Source organism: Cucumis melo, chromosome 2, assembly GCF_025177605.1.
Source record: "Cucumis melo cultivar AY chromosome 2, USDA_Cmelo_AY_1.0, whole genome shotgun sequence".
NCBI lineage: Eukaryota > Viridiplantae > Streptophyta > Magnoliopsida > Cucurbitales > Cucurbitaceae > Cucumis > Cucumis melo.
The window spans coordinates 9945176-9967869 of NC_066858.1; the positions used below are offsets into that span (position 1 = coordinate 9945176).

Below are 22694 nucleotides of genomic sequence, written 5' to 3' on the forward strand. Positions count from 1 at the left end.
CTCATCACTTTTTAGACTTACAACCACAATCCTAAACAAAACTTAAGTATACTTGATAAAAAGATATTTATTATAATTAATTTAGAAATGAAATCTCATTTAAGACCTCCTGCGATTATTCATCAATATAAAAGAAAACGTAAGAAAGTATAATTTCAAGGATGGATTAGGTCAAGTTTTATATAGAAAAAGTATGCTTTCCCTAAAGGAGCAGCTACTAGTCTCCCTAGACTCTTTGGTGTGTTATTTCCTTGTTATTTTCTTAATATTTCTTTATATGAACTTGAGGTTTATTGAGTATAATCAAATCACATAGTACCGTATTTGTTTATACTCTTTTTGTTGGGATTATTACTGTTTAAAAGAAAGGACTAACATATTGGTATCAGAGACATAAATCTGAGGGTTGTGACAAGATCAATGGGTAATAAGCAAATGAACGTTTGGAAGGTTCTAAGTAAGAAGTTTTGGGTCTAAAAGAGATGATGCTCGAGTTGAAGAAGGCAGTGAATCGAATGACTGATGACATAAGAGAAAATAGTTCATATCGGAGGAGAGGCGAAATTGGGACTTCCGACGAATTAGTGATGAAACTAAAAGGGAAAATGGGTGATTTGGAAATACCTCTAGACACCGTAACAGAAACCGTTGATAGAAGTAAGTATAAAAAACTCGAAATTTCCTTGTTTCTCGATAAAAACCCAGAATCATGGGTCTACCATGCAGAAAATTTCTTTGAAATTAATGAACTACTTGAAGTTAAGAGGTAAAAGTTGTCGTGGTGAGCTTTGGTCAAGATGAAGTGGATTGGTAAAGATGGAGCAACAATAAGAAAAAGATTGAGTCATGGACAGATTTAAAAGAGAGAATGTTTTAACATTTTAGAGACACTAGACATGGGAGTTTGGGAGCAAGAATAATTAGAATTACTCAAGATGGATCCTACAATGATTATTTAAAGAAAATTTTAAATTATTCAGCCCCTCTTCTGGACATTGATGGAAGTGTTCTTATGAATGCATTTATAACTAGGTTAAAACCCTCCTTGCAAGTCGAAGTAGCTAGCCGATACCCATAGGCTTTGGAAGATAACGGAATGTGAAAAAGGAAACACTAATAGAACAAATTTCCAGATGAAACAAATAATTATTTTCATCCAGGAAAATTACACCAAGGGGGAGCCACTTGTGAAGAGGTTATCTAATGTTGAATTCATAGCCTAATTAGATAAGGGACTCTATTTTAAATGTAATGAGAAGTATTCTCATGGTCACTGATGAAAAGTCAAGGAAAAAAGGGAATTTATGTTGTTTATTGTGAATAAAGAAGAAGGACAGGGAGAAGAGAATGTAATGGTAGAAGGAGAGGAAGAAGTAATGGAACTGAAAAACCTTGAAGTCCCAAAAGGTAGTTAAGATTGCATTGAGAACGATCATAAGATTTGCTTCTAAGAGAACCATGAAACTCAAGGGATTAGTGAAGGATATGGAGGTGTTAATACTAATTGACAATGGGGCTACCTACAATTTCATTCAGCAAGCTGTAGTTGATGAGCTGGAACTAGCAATTCTAAAAGGAACTACCTTGGAGGTAACCATTGGAGATGGATCTAACAAAAGAGGAAAAGGATTATGTCAAAGAGTGGAAGTGAAACTACCCGAGCTAACCATCATTGCTGACTATTTAATGGTTGAACTAGGAAGAGTAGACGTCATTTTAGGAATGCATTGGCTGAGTACCACATGCCTTGTGAAAATCCATTGGCCAACGTTAACTATGTCATTTAAGGTGGGAGACAAGAAAGTCACATTAAGAGGGGACCCTTCATTAATCAAGGCAGAATGCTCCTTGAAGACTTTCGCTAAAACTTCGAAAGAAGAAGACAAAGGCTTCCTATTAGAGTTCCCAAAGTTTGAAGTGGAGGAAGAACACGATTGTGATGAAGAAAAAGAAGAAAAAGAGAAGAGGAGTACCTCCCATTAATTAAGTTTCTCCTTAAACGGTAAGAAGAGGACCTCCCAATGATTAAGTTTCTCCCTAAATAGTATGAGGATCTTTTTTCAACCCCATCTAGTCTACCATCTAAAAGAGAAGTTAACAATTACATCCTAACATTGCCTGAACAAAGACCTACTAGTGTAAGGCCCTATAAATATGGCCAATTTAAAAAGGGAGAATTTGAGAAGTTGGTGGAAGAAATGTTGCAAGCCGGAGTGATTATACCTAGCCATAGCCCCTATTTAAGTCTAGTTCAATTGGTGAAGAAAAAGGATAGTGGTTGGCAATTGTGTTAACTATAGAAAATTGAATTAAGCTACTATCTCAAATAAGTTCCCAATCTCACTTATAGAAGAACTCAAGATGAATTACATGGGGCCTCCATAATTTTCAAACTAGATTTATGCTCGGGTTACCACGAAATTAAAATGAAAGAAGACAATGAAAAAACTGCTTTTAGAATGCATGAGGAGCACTACGAATTCTTGGTAATGTCTTTTGGACAAACAAATGCTCTAGCTACCTTACGATCACTTATAAACCAAGACGTTTTGTGCTTGTTTTCTTTGATGATATTCTGGTTTATTATAAAGATGTGGCTGAGCTTGAGAAACATTTGGGGATGGTTTTTGCCATTTTAAGGGATAACAAGCTACTTGTAAATAGAAAGCAATGTGTCATAGCACACCCAAGAATTCAGTGCCTTGGACATTTGATTGATCTCTAATAAGAGAGTCGAGACCGATGGGGATAAGGTTCAAGTCATGATGAATTAGCCCCAACCAAAAGACATGACATGGCTGAGAGGTTTTCTTAGTCTCATCGGTTACTACAAAAGATTCATTAAGGGGTATATGGTGAAATTGCAACACCATTGATCAGACTTTTGCAAAAAAAAAAAAAAAAAAAAGCTTTAAATGAGATGATGTAACCACTGAAGCGTTTGAAAAATTGAAGACAACCATGGTCTTAGTCCCTGTGTTAGCACTACTAGATTGGTCACTACTATTTGTAATTGAGATTTGACTCTTCAAGAAAAGGTTTAGAGGCAGACTTATCTCAAAATGGGCACCCTATTGCTTTCTTCAGCCAGATACTTTCCACGCGTAAAAGGGAATTAATGGTCGTGGTTTTAGCAGTACAAAAATGGAGACACTATGTGCTAGGGAGGAAGTTTATTATCATCTTGGACCAAAAGGCACTTAAATTCTTGTTAGAGCAAAGAGAGGTACAACCTCAATTTCAAAAATGGCTCACTAAGCTACTTGGTTATGACTCCAAAATTCTGTACCAACCAAGGTTATAGAACAAGCCCATGTCCTATCAAGACTAAACCCAACAAAAGAGCAACCATAAAAGAATTAGCTATTTTAAGTGCTATGGATATCCTTATATAGATGTTGTCCTGATAGGAGCCGAAGATGATCCTGGACTACAAAAAATGATTGAAGTTGTCCAAAAAACCAGAAAGGAATGTTAAATACCAATGGTTACATGACATACTGCTATATAAGGGAAGGTTAGTCATTTCTAAACACTTTTTATTGATACCAACCTTATTGCATACATTTCATGACTCTATGTTGGGAGGACATTTTCAATTTCTAAGAACATATAAACGTATAAGTGGAGAGCTCTATTAAGAAGGGATGAAAAAGGTTATCAAGAATTATGTGGAGAAATGTGAAATCTGTCAAAGAAATGAGACTGAGTCAACATTACTAGCAGGGTTAATACAACCTATCCCATTATCAAAACTCATCCTTGAAGATTGGTCTATGGATTTTGTTGAAGGACTATTGATGGCTGAAAATGTAAATGTAAATGTGATAATGGGAGTGGTGGATAGGTTAAGCAAATATGCCTACTTTGTGACCTTGAAACACCCCTTCTCGGCTAACTAAGTGGCTGAAGCCTTCATAGACAAAGTGGTAAGGAAACATGGGGTGCCAAAATCTATCATTAATGACCAAGATAATATTTTTCTGAGCAACTTTTGGAAAGAACTCTTCTCCACTATGGGTACTTCTTTGAAGAGAAACACAACCTTCCATCCTCAAACAGATAGACAAACTAAAAGGGTTAACTGATGCGTTGAGACCTACCTAAGGTGCTACTGCAATGAACAACCCACCAAATGGCATAGGTTTATTCCATGGGCTGAACTATGATACACAACCTTTCATGCTTCTACAAAAGCCACTCCTTTCCAACTTGTATTTGGCAAACCCCTAGCCCCCTTGATTTCATATGGGGAAAGAAAATCACCTAATAATGAGGTAAAACAAATACTAAAAGAGAGAGATATATCCCTAAGTACACTGAAAAAAAAAAACTGAATGTGACTTAAAATAGAATGAAGAAGTTTGCGGATTTAAAAAGAAGGGAAGTGCAGTTTGAGGTTGGGAGAAGCAGTTTATTTGCATACAAGCAATGTTCTCTTGCAAGAAAAAGGAGTGAAAAGTTGGCTTCTAAGTTCTATGGGCCGTATGAGATAGTTGCAAAGATTAGTGAAGTGGCATACCATTTGAAACTTCCCCTTGAAACAGTCATCCACAATGTTTTCCACGTTTCTCAATTGAAACAAAAGTTGGGTCAACAACAGCAAGCTCAATAGATAGCCCTAAAACTGTTTGAGGAATTTGAATTGCAACTATGGTGGGAGACTATATTGGGAATTTGTTGGAGCAAGGAGCAAGGAGCTGGGCGCAAATGAGTGGCTGCTTAAATGGAAAAACCTACCAAAAACTGAAGCTACTTGGGAGTCAATGAATCAACATTTCCCCAACTTCCACCTTGAGGACAAGGTGAGAACCTGGGTATTGTAAGACCCCAATCATTCATCAATATAAAAGGGAGGATAAAAAAGTAATTACACAAGGAACAGATTAAGGAGAGAGAAATGAAGAAAAGAATGATGTTGTGGAACCCACAAACGATTGGTGAGGTTAGGTTTTATATAGAAAAAGTCTGGTTTCCCTAAAGGAGAAGTTGTCAGTCTCCCAAAGAAGCTAGATTGTTTACTTGTGTTTTTCTTGTTATTTTCTTAATATTTCTTTGTATGAACTTATTGAGTACCGTCTCTGTTCCTACCCCTTTTTGTTGGGATTATTACTGCTTAAAAGAGAGGAATCCTTATAAAATACCACACCAATTTTAGTTACCGATGGGAGAATATAACCTAAAATAATAACAGAAACATTGAAATTATCAAATTTATCATAATCCATAAACATGTAAGCCTATACTCTACCCTCAAACTAATATTCATTTCTACTAGTTGTGTATTCTAACCTCAAATTAACATTCATTTCTACTAGTTGTGTATTCCTTTCTTAAATTAATATTCATTTCTACTAGTTATTCATATGGGTACCGTTGGCATTGGTTATCATCAGCATCATTCTCATTCGAAAATAATATATAAATGTTTCAGAGTAAATTTAACTGGGAATCTCAAATGGAAGTTGAACATCAGTCAAACAAATAAATGGGATTTACAGAATTCTGCTCTTTAACAAAGTTTCTCTTTCTGTTGCTAACGAAAGCTAGAATGCATCGCCTAAAAGGAAAAAAAATGAAAAAGAAATTGCTACGTTCAATCATCACGTTGAAAACTACAAGGAAAACAAACCAACTCATACAGGTGCCTTCCTGTCCCTTTTCTAACTCAGCTGAAGTTTCTATCTTCGTCTTACTGCAGAAGAACCTGGTCCGCGCTGTACTACAGCAGCTGATTGCTGTGGTTGTGCTTGTCCTGCTGCTTGGCCACTAACCTGTTCTTCGGCCATGTTCATTGCTTGTGTTATGGCATTCATAACAATCAATCCAAGTGGTATCAGGTACATCCACTGGCATAATAGGAATACAAATCCAGTAAGAATATATAAAAATTTAAGGTTATGGAACAATTGTTCTTTTATTTGAAACTCACATATTTAGCCCAAAATGACTTCTCAGGTGGCTTTACACCTTCCCCTTCTCCAGTCTCACCAACAAGAATGTCCTCAGCAAATACAGGTGTCCTGTGAAAACCATTGAATCTAAACTTGAGCATTGGATGCACCAAGAGTATAATAGTTCCGGTGTCAATCTAATTCTAGACGACAGTATATTACTTTTTTAAAAAATGGAAACAAAACTGCTTGTTAAAGTAATGAAAACAGACTACTGCTCTGAATACACGGAAACAAAGAAATAATATTAGCAGTCTGTTTGAAAATTGTCGAGGGCCCATTTGATGACCTGCTGCTTTCTTAAAATTAAAGTTACAAAAATCCCTCCCTCCTATAGATTTTTTCCTTTTGCTATCAACTGTTACCAAAAGAAAGTTGAAAACTTGCTTCTACTTTTAGAAATTGGATAAGAATTCAAATGTTTATTCAAGATTCTTCACTTTTCAAGAACACGTCCATATTGCAGCATCATCAGGGTAAGCTAATAAGATTAGGTTCGACAAGTGAAATAGAAGGGTAAATGTAAAAATGCACTTACCTAGGAGCCTGCTCACCACTCTTCAAAAACGTGAGAGAGTTAAAAGACCATTTTGAAGGCTGAAGGAAAGACCACGTGTAGAACGTTAGTGAATAGAAGCAATAAGCCAAATGAAAAATACAGTTCAAGAACACTAATTTTATATCATAATATATAATTAATCATCTACCTTATTGTCAATAAGCACCAGATACTTTCAAGTTAATACTTCTCAATGTTAAGTTTTTTTTCTCATAGTGTGATGTCATCGACTCAGATGATAACCAAGCAATGATCTATAATATTATGTATAGATCAAGTCCATAGTCAGCTCTTACGTGCATTTTCCAAATGAACCTAGGAACAAGAACATCTTTTGGGAAAAGCCAACCAAGCCCACTGCAAAAAGATTGCTCCCAAGATGGCTTTCCCATCCCAATGCCTAAGAGGGTTTAACCTATGTTGGACATTTGGTTGTGTTTTTAGTGACAATGTTTGCACATTTTAGTTGGTCCAGCTCTTAAGAAGATACCCAAATACTTTGGAGCAACGTGGTTAAAGCTTTGGTAGCTGAGTTATGGTTTGAACGAAACCTGAGTTTTCATAAGACTTCCCCTTGACTAGACCAATATAATTTTGCTCACCTAAATGCATCCTCATGGTGTACACTTTCAAGAACTTGTGAAGATTACTCTATTCAAGAACTAAACTTGAATAGGCGGGCATTCATTTTGTTATGGTATATATGTAATAATAGAAGTTTGTTAGTCTTTTGTCCTTTATTGTAATTTATTAGTCTTTATGTGGGGTTTCCATGTATACCTATACTATATATACTGAATTCTATTGTATAGAATGAACGAGTTATTTCACACTTCGCTCTAACGACAACATGCTATCAGAAACATATAGGGTTTAGAACATTCGTCAATTTAGTTATTCTTTAACGATTATATTCCATTAGGGTTTAAGTTTGGGCAACCAAGTTCGAGTGGCCGTTTGTTGACAATGCATGCCTCAGAAGGAGCGCCACCGCCGTCCGCCCCTATTTAAGTTCATAGCTTGTTGAACTCTGTTTTTCAATTGGTCTATGCATTTGGTTACTTCGAAATCTAATCAGGTGTGAGGTTCTTTGGAAAAAACCCTTCTGATCTTAGGTTTGTTGCTGTTTAGTTCCAATTTGGGTTGTTTGATGGTAGATGCATCTCAGATGTTTGGTTTTCGGTCAGTTTGTGCCTTCGGTCTCATTGAAATCCATTTGGGTTTGACAATATTTGATGAAGATCTGATTGTTTTTAGGAGTGGTGACTGTTCTGTTCTATTTTGTGGCTGATTTTTGCTCATTTGGTTTGGTGAAGCTTGTAGATGTGGTTGTCACTCTGCTATGGCCAAACAAGATCCTATAGTGAATGTCTAATTTCGTTCAATTGCAGACTTAATCCATCCATGGTCTGTCTAGTGTCTACTAAATCTCAAAAGTACCAAAACTTGTCGAGAGCATCTCCTTCATCATTAGCATGTCCCCATTACAACCATGGATAACTTATGTAACATGAATCATTGTATCCTTTCCTTCTCTACACAATGGGTTATAGACTCCGATACTCATATGACAAGTAATCCCAAATTATTTTCTACAATTTTGTACTCACATCTACATCCATTATTGGTGATACCTTAGCACATGGATCAAGGCCTTCTGTTATTGAATCTAACACTGTAAATCTCACCCCATCTGTTTCTTTGGATTTGTTCTACATTTACCTCAGTTGTCATTTAACTTGATCTTTATTAGTTAAATCACTCCTGACCTTAAATATTGTCTCTTTCTATCTTGGCTATTGCTTTTTTCAGAATCTTGTAACAAAGAATATTATTGGGAAAGGAATGAATCTCGAAAACTTTACAATTTTGATCACCAATGATTGACATCAACAACCGCTGCTTGTTCTGGAGTTGTTTCACCTTTTGATGCCCATTGTCGTCTTGGTTATCAATCTCTCTGTCTTGAAAGCTTTGTCCTCAGTTTGATAACTTGTCTTCGTTGAATTGTAACTCATTTCAGCTTGCCAAATTTCATCATCCTAGCTCCAGCCTCCAATGCTCGAGTTGATAAACGGACAAATTCCCCCTTCGAGTTAGTTCATTCTGATATTTAGGCTCCGTGTTCATTTGTGTCCGAAAATCGATTTCGATATTTTGTTACCTTTGTTTTTTTTCTTTTATACGGAGACAAGCCTCTTTATTAATAATGGAAAATTAGACTAATGCTCAAAGTATAAGAGTATATCCTAAGAGCAAAATAAGAAAGACAAAAACATCCAAACATACTATCCAAAGATGATCTCGGCCAATACAAGGGAAAATGACCCAAACAATCGCAAAGAAACAAGCTAAAAAGGTGAAATCTAACAGAAAAAATGAAACTAAAGCAGAAACAAAACAAAGAGATTTGAATACAAAGCATAACTAAATAACTCTCTCGAAAGGAAAACATTCGAATTTAGACTAAGAAGAAGATGCAACCGGCGATCTCAAAGCTATCATGCCAAAGTAGTCCAAAACCTAGAAGAGGCTCGAAAAAATCCTTCAAAATATCAGCATCAGCAAAGTAGCTTTACTTGCCCCCCTCATGAAGAGAAAAACCCAGAGAGACTAAAGATGGACCAAAATTTGGAAGACATTTAAACGGCTGAGACAAGTTTGGCTTTCTAATGGTTTGGCTTCCACTCCCCAATAGTGGAACTACATGCCATTCATTTGGCTGACACATGGCATTTTGGTCATACCAGGTCTCCAAAAGCTGAAACCCGTGGCATTTTGGGATGCAATAGGGCAGAAGAAGACTCAGATGTTCAATACCAGCCACATCCCAGCCTAGATTTTCTCATAGTCTACCTTCTACTTCTTCCCCGGACTCTAATATTCCCCAAGGTATTTCTGAAAGCAACAAAAGAAAGAAAGAAAGAAGCACCCCAGTCAACAAGTTGCTCTGCCCGCATATCAAAAGGAAACCCCAGCGTTTTAGAAAAATTTACAGAAAAGGTTGTACTTTCTTTTGCAACACCTCAACACTCCCTGTTGAATCTTCAAAGACAAAGTTGATGTTCCAATCGAAAATACATCCCCCAGGCGTGTAGAAGTATTAAAAAATATTCACTAAAATATTTCTCTGTAAACCATTCTAATAGATTCCAGCACCTTTGTCAACCATAAAACATTTCATGATGAACAAAATAATCTCAGAGAATAGGCTTGAGAAATATTAGAAGAGCAGCCATAGTTTCTGGCAATGAAGTCTTTGTTGATAATCACTCTCACAAGACTTGATAATATTTTATGAGAAATCGTTCTAAATTACTCTCATTTTTGCAATTTCCATGCTCAATTTTGAACTCAGTTTGGTGGAGGATATGATCGAGTGCCCAGTAAGGCTAGAACTCAACCAAAGTTGTAGACCAATGAGCTAAACTGAAAGATAAAAGGGCATTGGTGAAGGAAGCAGAACAATTGGCGAAAGGGAAAGATAAAATATGTTTTTTCTTCTTTTAAGTGTCATTGTACTACTATGGAGGAAAGAAGAAAAGATGCTGAGGATCCCAAATTGAAGAAAATTAAGAGACTTCACAAACTTTATAAGATGTATGGGCTACTCATCTCATTACCCCATGTATCTAATATGGTATTAATGTCTATGAAGCCCAAATGGACATTTGGTCCAAAAATAAAATTTGAGATTTGATCCAAGAATATGGTAAACCCAAAGAAGCACCATCTTGATGGTGAGCATGCTGAGGATCTCATGTTGAAAAATCAAGGAACCTAAAGTTCTTTATAAAATACATGGGTTACCGCACTCCACTCATTGTTGCTAGTTGATTTTAATACGAAACCTCATGTTGCCTAATAAAAAAATACAAAAACATTGAAAACCCACAACGACAATGGAAACCGACAACTACAAAACGATGACGATACCAATAGAAGAGGTGAAGACAAGACAAAGGAGAATGTAAACTCGACGACAAGATAGAGAGAGAAAACAACATGAAAAACCCACGATGATGAGAAGAAAGACAATTACAACTGACAATAGGTAGCAACAGCAACAACTACATCAGGAACGAAATGCAAGTTAGGGTTTATCGAGAAGAGAGAGAGGAAAGAAAACCGAACAGGTTTTATTAAGAAGATCTCAAACTAATTTGATAACTCTAAGTCTGGTTCAGCAACTATTAATAGATTGATTCATATCACTTTGATCCTCCATATATGGTCAGATGCTTGTAGTCATCACTAGGAACAAAACCAATTATAAGCAAAGGAACACTTACAAGTTTCAGTTGTCTGGGAAAAGGGCATGCACCAGGGGTACCATAATTAATAGCCAAAATATTAACACCATCCTAGAAGCAAAACAGCAGAAAATGTTAGGAGAATGAAATTAAGTACCAACATTTCAGATACGATAATTTGGCATTTACAAGTGTTGTATTCAGATATAGACACTTTAGACACTTGAGTGAATATCTTTACTTGATACCTGTTCAGCAGTATTAAAGTTATTCTTGTTGCTCCAAACTCTTTTTTTCTTAAAAGAATACAGAGGCAAGCAAAAACACCCAGCCGACAAAAGCAACTACTTACAGGAAGGGAGTCCAACTATGCAAAACAATGCCTAGAATAGTAACAAAAGGTCCTTAAAACTGAAGCCACAAAAAAACATGAAATCAAGCAAAAGACCAAATCTCACTAGGGTCTTTATCCACTCCTCTAAAAGGCCTACCATTGCTCCAATTACAAAATAGTTAGAAAAGGTCCCGTTGCTCCAATTCATTTTATAACCATTGTCATCTATACTTCTTACCCCCCCCCCCCCCCAAAAAAAAAAAAAAAAACAAAAGATCTGTATATTGGTGGAGACTGCACAGCTTCCAAAGTCTCATTCCTTGTTCCAAATATACAATTGGGAAAATTACCTTCTTGATTCCTAGGTTTTGGGTCTAGTTTCTATTTAATTCCTAGATTTCAAAATGTTACACTTTTAGTTTTAGTTATTAGTTCTTAAGTTTGGTTTCAATTTAGCTCATAGGTTTCAAAATGTTACAATTTTACCTTTAAGCTTTGAGTTTTGTTTCAATTTGGTTTCTAGGCTAATTTACATTTTTAACCTTGATTTTTCACTAAGTACTCTATTTCCATCTTTAGTGGTAATGTCTATAGTCTATGAGTTTGTTTTTTTTTTTTTTCTTTTTTGAAAGAAAACAAAACTTTTCATTAATATAACGAAAAGAGACAAATGCTCAAATACTAGTTAATTTACAAGAATTATAAATAATTAAGTTTCACTATTTTTCTATCACTATTAAAACAAAATTTAATATTTCACAACAAAAGAACTATTCTGAACTAAAAGGGCAAATCGCAAAAACCTCCCTAATGTACGGGGGTAGTTGCAACTATACCCTCAAACTTTCAAATGTAAAAATTAGGCCCATAAACTTCTAATAGTGTTAAAATTGGGCCCTCAAAGTTAGAATAGTGGTAAAAATTTGAACCATATAGTACAACTGAACCATCAGGCCTATACAAAAGTTACAATTTATACAATTATGTAAGTATGAAGGTACAACTTAACCCAATTTTGACACTTAAATAAGTTTGAGGACTCAATTTTTAAAATTGAAAGCTTAAGGGTATTATTGTAACTACCACCATACTTTAAGGGTGGTTTTTGCAATGTGTCCTTAGATTAAATAGTAGAGATTAATGTCAAAAACTAAAACAAAGTGAGTATTTAGTAAAAAATAAAGGTTAAATGTATAAATCTTAAAACCTAATAACTAAGTTGAAACAAAATTAAAATTAAACGGTAAAATTGTAACATTTTGAAAGTTCGTGACTAAATTGAAAACAACTCAAAACTTCATAACTAAAAGTATAATATTTTGAAACATGAGGACCAAATAGACACTAGACCCAAAACCTATGAACCAAAAATGTATTTTTCCATATGTATTGTATGATGTGCCAGTGCAAGTTCAATAATTCCCTTTGTCTAAACCTAATAACTTATGGGGGCATTAGAGGCAAGGAGCGAAGTTGTGAAGTCATGGGGCCCACAATGTAAGGAGTTAATAAGACATGAAATAGATGTTTTCCATCATGAGGCCACGAAGTACCTTAGTACAGCATCCCCAATATGAGTGTTGCAAGAAACTAAGCTATACGAACTCATACTCAAAAGCGCCATATGCTTTGAAGGAATGGGAAAAGTTTTCAATATTGTCATTAAACCATTCACACTACATTCTATTTTTTATATAAACAAAAGGGTCTGAGCCAATTAGCACACTTCTCAACTAATTCCATAGAAGAATTGTCAAACATGGCAATATTTGACATTGAGAAACTTTTAAGATATTTGATGTCATTAAAAAAGAGGTTAAAAATTTATGTAATTTCACTATAATCAATTTTTAAAGGAGCATAACCATTGTTAAAACATGAAAGTTCCTTTCATGAAAAGGTTAATGAGAAGTAATAAAAATAATGTTTGATGGAAACAAAAGGTTGAGATTACCATGTGTATGACAAAATGTTCATCCAATTCTCCTCGCACAAGACATCTCTGAAATTATAAAATGAAAAGTTCGGGTTAAATAAGAAACTTCATCTAAAAATAGGAACATGAAATCAAAAGACAAAGATCACACCACATATAGCCTACGAGTTGTGAGAAACTAGTCTTGTACATATAACGAATCAAATATAAAGTTAATACTGCTTTAGTAGAAATTAAAAAAGGTGTCCCTACATACCAAATAATGACATTTAACCTCAAAGATTCAAAGTATGTTAAAAAGCATCAGTGTTTCGTCAGCTTAAGTAACAGAAAACAAACATGACACGTTTTTATTGTTTTTATAATATTTTTAAGCTAATGTAGTAATAAAAATTAGACTTGTTTCAATTGATTGTAGTAGAAAACAAACATGACACATTATTAACAAAGATTAGACACAAATTTGAAAATAAAACAAAATAACACCAATATTTACCAAAAAAAATATAATGACAAATTAAAAAATAATTAAAAACAAAAAGCCTCATAAACTAAATAAAATACAACATTAGACTCAAGAAACCTCTTCATATTCTACTACTTAAATATCAGCCCCGCCCTTCAACAAACGTCCTACAGGTTAGCTAGGATTGAGCTCTCTCCCCTCTACCTCTTCCGAAGAACAATCATCAATAGTCGATTCTAAGAAATTCACAAACTTTGTTCCCCCCACAATTAATCGGACGAATTCAAGATATCCCTTTCCTTTTGATCTTTCCTATTAATTAAAATCCACAAACTTTGTTCCCCCAACAATTAATTGAATAACAACTCTTTCCAATTTATCTCTTGACTCATGAGAGCCAACAGGACTGTGATGGAATTTACTGTGCAATATGTTTCTGAAGAATAGTGCATGGAAAAATAATGTGAACAAAACTACAGATCAGTGAACGAGCTATAAAGCATAAAAAATTACATACAAATGCAACAAGCAGCAACATGCCAAGTATATCCAAATCCTTTTCTTATTCCACATTCCGAACTGCTAGGTTAAATGGTAGATAGCATGATGTAATATGACGAAACTTTTATCAGAAAACTCATGTGACCCAAATATGTAGTCCTTGACTACCATGGTTTATAACCTATGACCTCTTGGATTGTGATTGATCTTTACCACCTTACTCACCCGTTGGATAGACACCATGATAAGCTATAATCAATGATCTGCAATTAACTTACTGATTTCACTGATGAGTAAACATAGCTCTCCCCCGAGGACTTCAAAACATTTGTTCCCAATCTAACGGTGTAGAAACCATCTTCTTGCAACAAGGTCTACAAAATGAAAATTAATTATAGTTTTTTCCAAACAAGAAACAACCTCTTATTGATATAATGAAAAGGAATAAATGTTCGAGGGATACAAACTCAAGAGTGAAAAGAAAAAATACAAACAAAACATACCAACTTATTGAGATAAGGATAACCAAGAAAAATACATACTTAAGGAACTAAGAACTTTGCAAATATGTTCGTCTCCAAGACTTAGAGAGCTTGCAAATAAATGACGAAGCTATGAATTAGGCCCTCCACTAAACACTGAAGACCAACCAATAGCTAGCTCAAATCTTTCAAAAAAGAAAAAAGAACCGATCACCAATAAACAAAAAAAAAATACTTTTAAAACCAAGCACAAGGCAACCTGTTGCAACAAAATTAGAAACCTTCTCAAAACCAAACAAATTAATTACATCAAAATTCCAAACCTCATACCAAATCTGCACACAACTCCTTGAAAAGTTCAATTTTTCAAGAACTACCTCATAAAGAGAATCTTCCGAAGAACCATCACAAACAGAAAAACAACGAGTTAATCAAAGCAACTAAAATTCGAAACATCAGTAGAAAGCTAAATATAAAGCACAACTTAAACGCTTTCTCAAAAAGAGCCCACTTGAATCTGAAAACTTACACACCAAAATATTCAAGTTGAAAGGAGAGAGAACACCAAGAAGAGGCAACCAGCTTGATGTAGAACATCTTCCATTCTTGATGTTTCTTTAAGTTCTTAAATGTTTTTTCAGCTATTTCTTAAGCTTCTTGATTTTAGCTAGGGTTTATCATTCTTGTATCTTAAGTTGATTCTAAAATAACTAACTCAAATCAAAGTCACTTCCCCAGTTAACTAACTCCTAACAAATTCTTGTTAAACTTTCATCCTATAAAAGACTCCTCTATTCATTAATAAAAGATACTTGGAAGTATTTTCATAAGAAACTCCTAAGCTTTGCATCAATTGGTATTAGAGCGCTCAATCCTAGCTCACCCCCTTCCAAAGAAACTTGGATCATCACCATTCCAAACCATGGACCCAGAAGCCTCTATAAACCGACGCTTGCAGTTGGTGAAACAAGCTATTGAAGAACTCCAAAAAGGACAATCGTATATGCATCAATCAATAGTAGATTTGACTAACCTTTTCACTCAATTTCATGTCCAGCCTTTAGAAGAAGCAATTCAACCTCCAAGAAATAAAGTTGCAGCAAATCAAGAACGGCAAGAAGTACCAAGAAACTAAGCTGCAGCAAATAAAGAATGTCCAAGAAACCAAGTTGTTCACATCCACAACAATCGGCTCTATGGGAACAACTTACCAGGCTACTTGTTAGATGACTCCGCCTCTTTAGATGAAGATAACTTGCTGAATATTCATCAAGAACCACAAAGAGGACTTGGTTTTCGACCATATTTTTAAGAAGATCAAGAAATAAGATGAAGGTGGATCTTCCTACTTTCAATGGTCAAATGGACGAGGAAAAATTTCTTGATTGGATCAAGAATGTAGAATTTTTTTTTTACTATGCCAATACACCTGAACACAAGAAAGTCCGATTAGTGGCTCTCAAGCTCCAAGGTGGTGCTAGTGCTTGGAGGGATCAATTACAAAATAACAGACGACTATTTGGTAAACAACCGATTAGAAGCAGGCAAAAGATGTTAAGACTCGTGAAAAAACGATTCCTACCAATCAACTACCAACAACGACTCTACAATCAATATCAACAATGTCACCAAGGCTCTCGAAATATCATGGATTACACAGAAGAGTTCTATAGACTTGGAACTCGCAACAACCTTCCTGAAACCGAACACCAACGAATTTCTAGATTTATTCATGGGTTACGAGATGAAATTAAAGATATTGTCAACTTACATCCACTTACTTTTTTTCAGATGCTTTTTCCTTGGCGTCCAAGATCGAAGGAAGTGAGGAGATCAAGAAAACCAAGACCTTTCAAAGAAAGAACAGTTGGGACAAACAACAAAGAACTAACCCCACTAATTCGTTTAGAAACTTTCAACAAGGAAGCTCATCCACACCTTCACAACCCGTCAAGAAAGATGACATTCCACCAAAAAATCCAGCCACCAAACCAAGTGAAAATATTAGTAAAAAAAAGGTTGACAACGTTTATAATCGTCCTACTTTGGGTAAATGTTTCAGGTGCAGTCAACAAGGACATCGATCCAATGAGTGCCATCAAAGAAGAGCTTTAACAATTGAAGAAGGGCAAGAAGATGATGATTCAGATGATAACAGCCATGAAGTTTCAACACCGGATGAGGGAGATCAATTATCTTGTGTAGTTCAAAGAATCCTTTTCACTCCAACAGCTGATCGTATACCTCAAAGAAACTCTCTTTTCAGAACAAGATGCACCATTAACAGTAAAGTGTGTCAAGTTATTATTAATAATGGTAGCAGTAAAAATTTAGTATCTAAAAAACTTGTTTCTTCCCTAAATTTGAAAACTGAACCCCACCCAAATCCCTATAAGGTTAGTTGGATAAAAAAGAGGGAGAAGCTACTGTCTGTGAGGTTTGCACTATTTCTTTATCAATAGGACAGCACTATAAAGACCAAATCATATGTGATGTTCTAGATATGGATGCTTGCCACATCCTTTTAGGACGCCCTTGGCAGTATGGCACAAATTATGTTCATAGGGGTAGAGCTAACACCATTGAGTTTGATTGGATGAGTCGTTGTGTAGTTCTTTACCTATTGGCAGCTTTCCCAAAACAAAACCTACCCTAAAGGAAACAACTTTTCACAATAATCAAGGCTAAAGAGTTCTTGCCATCAAATATAATACCTCTCTTAGCCTTTGTCATCAAAGGAAACAGAATTGCATCCACAGGAAATAACCTACCTATCGAGATAACTAACCTTCTAGCTGAATTACCAAAAATCATAGAATCAACTTCTTTGCCACCAATTAGAAATATACAGCACACTATAAACTTAATGCCTGCTAGCACCTTACCTAATCTGCCACATTACAGAATGAATCCTAGGGAGTACCAAATTCTACATGAACAAATAGAAGAACTCCTTAGCAAAGGTCATATCCAACCAAGCTTAAGTCCTTGTGCTGTCCCAACTTTACTTGCACCAAAAAAAGATGGCAGTTGAAGACTTTGTGCTGATAGTAGAGCCATAAACAAAATCACGATCAAATATAGGCTCCCCATCCCTCGTCTATCCGACCTCCTTGACCAATTAGGTAAGGCCTCCATCTTTTCCAAAGTAGATCTCCAGAGTGGCTACCACCAAATTAGAATTAAACCTGGGGATGAGTGGAAAACAGTCTTTAAAACCAATGAAGGGTTGTTTGAATGGTTAGTTATGCCTTCTGGTCTCTCAAATGCCCCTAGCACATACTCATCTATAGCTCCTCTAAAGAAGACCACCTCAAACACATCCATTTACTTTTTACTGTCTTACAAGAAAATGAGTTGCAAATTAACCTTAAAAAGTGTGAATTTTGTGTTATAGCATTCATTTTCTTGGCTTTATCATAAGTTGTAATGGTATTTCAGTTGATCCTAAAAAGATTGATTCTATTAGTTCTTGGCCTCAACCAAAAAATCCAAAAGATATTCAATGCTTTTTAGGCTTAGCTTCCTTTTATAGAAGGTTTATAAGGAATTTCAGCTCGAAAGGTAGTTTCCAATAGGGACAAATTGAAGAAGACAGTTTCTTGCAATTGAAAAAAGCTTTGGCTAGCCCCCTTGTTTTAAAACTACCTAACTTTAATAAACCTTTTGAAGTCATTGTAGAAGCCTCGGGTTTAGGAATAGGAGCTGTCCTTAGTTAAGAGGGCCACCCTTTAGAGTATTTTAGTGAAAAACTAAGTACCTCTAGACAAAATTGGAGTACCTATGAATAAGAATTGTATGTCCTTATGCGTGCTCTAAAACAATGGGAACATTATCTACTTGCTAATACTTTTATCTTCCTTACTGATCACTTTTCTCACAGATTTCAGAATTCTCAAAAAACATTAGTAGAATGCCTGCTTGATGGCTCCATTCTTGCAACGATTTGATTTTGTGATTAAGCACACTTCAAGTAAGACTAATAAGGTTGTCGATGCCCTCAACCGAAAAGGTATACTCTTCACCACCCTTCAATCTTAAATAATTGCCTTTGATCACCTTCCTACCTTATACCCTACTAACAGTGATTTAAGAATTATTTGGGAAGCTTGCTCTAATCATAAGCCTTGCAAAGACAACCACATTGTTAATGATTTTCTATTCAAAGGTGATATTTTGTGCATTCCTCGTACATCTCTAAGAAAGGCCATGATCAAAGAAGCCTACTCTAGTGGCTTGGCAGTTGGCAGTACATTTTGGCCGAGACAAAAATTGGCTGCAATTTTCCCTAAATTCTTTTGGCCACAACTTAATAGGGATGTCACTAACTCCATTAAAAGATGCTCTATTTGCCAAACCACTAAAGGTAACTCTCAAAACATAGGTTTGTACACCCCTTTACCTATTCCTTCTACTATTTGGGAGGATTTAGCTATGGATTTTGTCTTATGCTTAAAAAAAATTTGATGCCTTGAATATTGCTAATGTGTTTTTTCGAGAAACTGTTAAATTACATGAAATTCCTAGAACTATAGTTTCGGATCATAACGTAAAGTTCTTGAGCCAGTTTTGGAGATCCCTATGGAAGAAATTTGACACCAACCTATTGTTTAGTACCGCTAGCCACCCCAAACTGACGGCTAAACAAAGGTGACTAACCGTACTCTTGGCAACCCAATAATCAGCAAAAAAAAAATTCGCCTATCCACAAAAGGTAACCCCAGCAGTTGTTTTTGAACCTTTCGAATAACCATCACCAGCAAAGAAGTAAAAACGTTTCTTCATGAAGTCAATCCAACTACCTCTTCGTTTGATCGTGACATCATTCTTAAACTGACTTTTGGTTTGATCATGACATCATTCTAGATTCTTCTCTTGGTTATGGGTTATTGCGAAGTCAGGTCTTTTTTTGGATGTACATCATCAGCTTGTTCCCTTTTCCACTTTTCCTTTATGGGGACTATCTCTTTGTTTGCTTATGGCCATTATGTATTTCAACTTATCTTCCTTGTTCTTCATATGTTATCACTTGGATGGTCATCTCCTTTATGTTTGGGCTTCACTGTTTCCACCGGATTCTCTTGTACTTCTTTGGATTATTTCATTCATCAATGGAATGTTTCTTAACCCAAAAAAACCCGATAACAGCCTCTACACTCTTTCCCAACAATATAACGACATTCCATTTCCACCCATACCCTGCCATTATTTGCCATTCTTACCCAAACTCTAAAATCTTTTTCTTTTGTAATTGAGTAACATTGAGGTGAAGGATCTGGAGGCATAGAATAAGGCAAAAAAATTTATTATAGCAGCATAATGATTCTTCCATTGAAGCAACTCAACATATGAAACTCCGTCTAGTTCATTACACCCAGCCAAACGATTTAAGCAAGCATCATGAATCATTTACCAAAAACCAAGCCAACCCCTTTTATTGTAGCCAACTAGAACTATTACTACTGATCTAGAGCCATATGGTTTTTGTAACCATACATTCAACAATCCAACCAAAACGGTTCAACTTCTTACGTAACCGGAAAATCCCTGACTCTACCTTAGCATGCCTAAAGAAGTGTGTTGGTTGAGTAGTGCATAAGGTCAATTAGAGATTCAGCGAACCAAAGAAGTAACTTGTGATGAATAACAATGAAGAAGAGACGAGAAATAGTGTAGACCTTTTTTCCCACACGACAACTGTTAGGCCTCATATTCTGAAGGAGCAATAAGCAAAACTTGGAAGGCTAAAATGGATGAAGATTATGAATGGAGAAGAAAATGAAGAGTGGAAGAAGAGCACTGGCATAACAAATTCTAAAAAGAAATAATATTGATAATAATAAATACATACAAAATTAAATGGAACTTCAATCTAGGTTTTGAGAATTGTACGCGCAATATACAAAAAGAAATAACTAAAGTGGAGAGTTGTTACCGTGAACTTCTTGCTGTCCTCTTCGGTAAAAGCATCTCTTGAAAACCGCATCTTTGTTAGTGACTATCGAAGATAGAAGAACATGTTAGTTGCAATAAGCATGTGTAATAGCTAATAGCTTAAGATGCTTACTGAATTATTATACATATATTTTAAAATATATATAAGTTGTGAATTGCTAAAATAACATAAAAAGGGAGAAACTAAAGGAAAATTAAAATTATTACTTCCATGGATATCCAGAAGAAGTAAGTGTATTGAATTTGCATATCATTAAAATCATAAACAACAAAACAAAAGTTTCGAAAGGAAACACTTGAAAATGTTTGGTCGCTAGGTTTTATGTTTCTCACCGGGCATCATTGCCAATTTATTTTTGCAATTATATTTAATGTCTTACTTTGCTTGATTTGACTCCCTTTCTTTGTAGGAATCCCTTTTCTTTGTGGGCTTAGTTTTTTTATGTGCTATTGTTTCATCTTTTCTCAATGTAAGTGTAGTTCATTATAAATAATAAAATTAGAGAGAGAGAGAGAGAGAACACTCGAAACAGAGAATATACCATTCATAGATACTACATTTTTCCGTGAACTAACCATCAAAGAAAAATATTTTGCTGGAAAATCATCAAATTTACTGCCAGAAGAAGTTGGAAAATTTAACATATCCTCTAATTGTGCCTCCCCTTTAAATTTGGCTTCCAATACCCTTTCCCTCCTCATTAAAGATGCAAGTACACAAACGCTAAACCAAGATGTCTTCCTCATTTTGAACCACATCCCAAGGTAAATAATCCGATTCAAAACAGAAACGAAGTCTTTCAAAAGAACCTCGCTACCCAAAGTTCCCTTCCTGAACCGCTAAAACACAGGACTTCGCAAAAAATAAGTGTTTAATTATTTTACCACTTTATAAGGCTAACAGCCAAGAATCACCAAGACGGAGACAAACATGATAGTGGCCTCGATATTCACTAATACTTTTGAGGTATCAAGTTGTTCATTTAGTACTAAAGTCATTCATTGCAAATCTTTGAAACAGTAAATTTAACTGAAATGAGCAACAGTAAATCAATCAACGCATGTGCAAATTCTTCCAAAAACTACACAATAGTACATTTGAATCACCATCCAAGTTTCCCAAAGTATAAACAGCACAACAAAACAAGTAAACTTAGATCATAGACATTGAGCCACCTGACCACCATGGCTCGAAGTCTTCAGACGTGCAGTAAAAAGGCCAGCAGGAGCAAAATCAGAGTCCCCAAATGAGTGCTCTAGCTGAAATTGAACCTTAGAATCCGAATCAGGATCTGAAAATCGCCTCCTAGTCGATGTCGGACGACTTGGAGGAGGTGTGGATCGAGTATGAGCGGCGTCGGTATACTGAATTTGCTGCGTCCCTTCAAATTCATCATCATCAACGAGAAGCTCATCGGATTGAAAAGCCACAGATGAACAAATCAAGAGGCAGCAGATGAAGAAGCCACAGTGGAATCCCATGGCTGAACTTTCGAAGAACGAGAAGAGAGTGACCTTCGACTGCGTAAATCAAAAATTATATGTACTTCAAAGGAAAACAACGGTAAATTGTCCAAAATAACCTCTCTACTTCTCACACCTAAAAAATATCGGAGAAATTGTCAAAAATAAATTAAATGACTTTTGGGACAAGTTTTCAAAATGAAGAATTCTAGGATAATTTAAGTGTGAATGGACAAAAATGCCCTTCATTAAATTTCTCTCCCTCCTTTCCTTTCCCTCTTCCCACGTTCGCTTTCCCTTCTCTTTCGCGTAGAACACCTGAAGTAAAAAAAAAACTCATCTTGTTGGCTTTTGAAATTTCCCGCTCCGCTCTTCGAAGATACTCCGACTGTACGTTGGTCCTCTAGGGCATTTCGTCGCTTCTTCTTTGCGAATCATTCAATCAACTTTGAGTGTTTTCTCTTATTTCAGTGAGTTTTATCTGTAACTCATTTTCAATATATTTGTTGTAAATGTTTGGTTTAGGTATTTGTTGTGAGTTTCATCATAACTGGTTTAAGCTTTTTGGAATCGACTTATTTGCTGGAAATTAGTTTAGTCAAAGTTTGGTTTAGGTTCTTAGAAAGTTAAATGGGTAGTGAAATTTTGAAGTTAAATATAGTTGGCATTTTGCTCATTTTTCTTTGGATCCCTTCTTTAACTCTGAATTTGTTCATTTTTGTTTAGGCTTCAATCATGACATCGACATCGATCGATGAACCCTTGTACAAGATTAATCCTTCCAATCATT

The 22694-nt window shown here is 35.5% G+C and overlaps 1 protein-coding gene across 1 annotated transcript; it reads right to left on the reverse strand.

The window, feature by feature from the left end:
• Positions 1-5382: 5382 nt before the first annotated feature.
• LOC103487208 (uncharacterized) lies at positions 5383-21985 on the reverse strand. The gene is made up of 8 exons (XM_008445436.2): positions 21617-21985; positions 20421-20483; positions 14282-14377; positions 13055-13102; positions 10806-10877; positions 6493-6551; positions 5933-6023; positions 5383-5849 (listed from the first exon to the last, which is right to left on the reverse strand). The coding sequence occupies exons 1-8, from the start codon at positions 21920-21922 to the stop codon at positions 5682-5684; spliced, it is 903 nt and encodes a 300-aa protein (XP_008443658.2). The 5' UTR covers positions 21923-21985; the 3' UTR covers positions 5383-5681.
• Between the last annotated feature and the right edge of the window lie 709 nt (positions 21986-22694).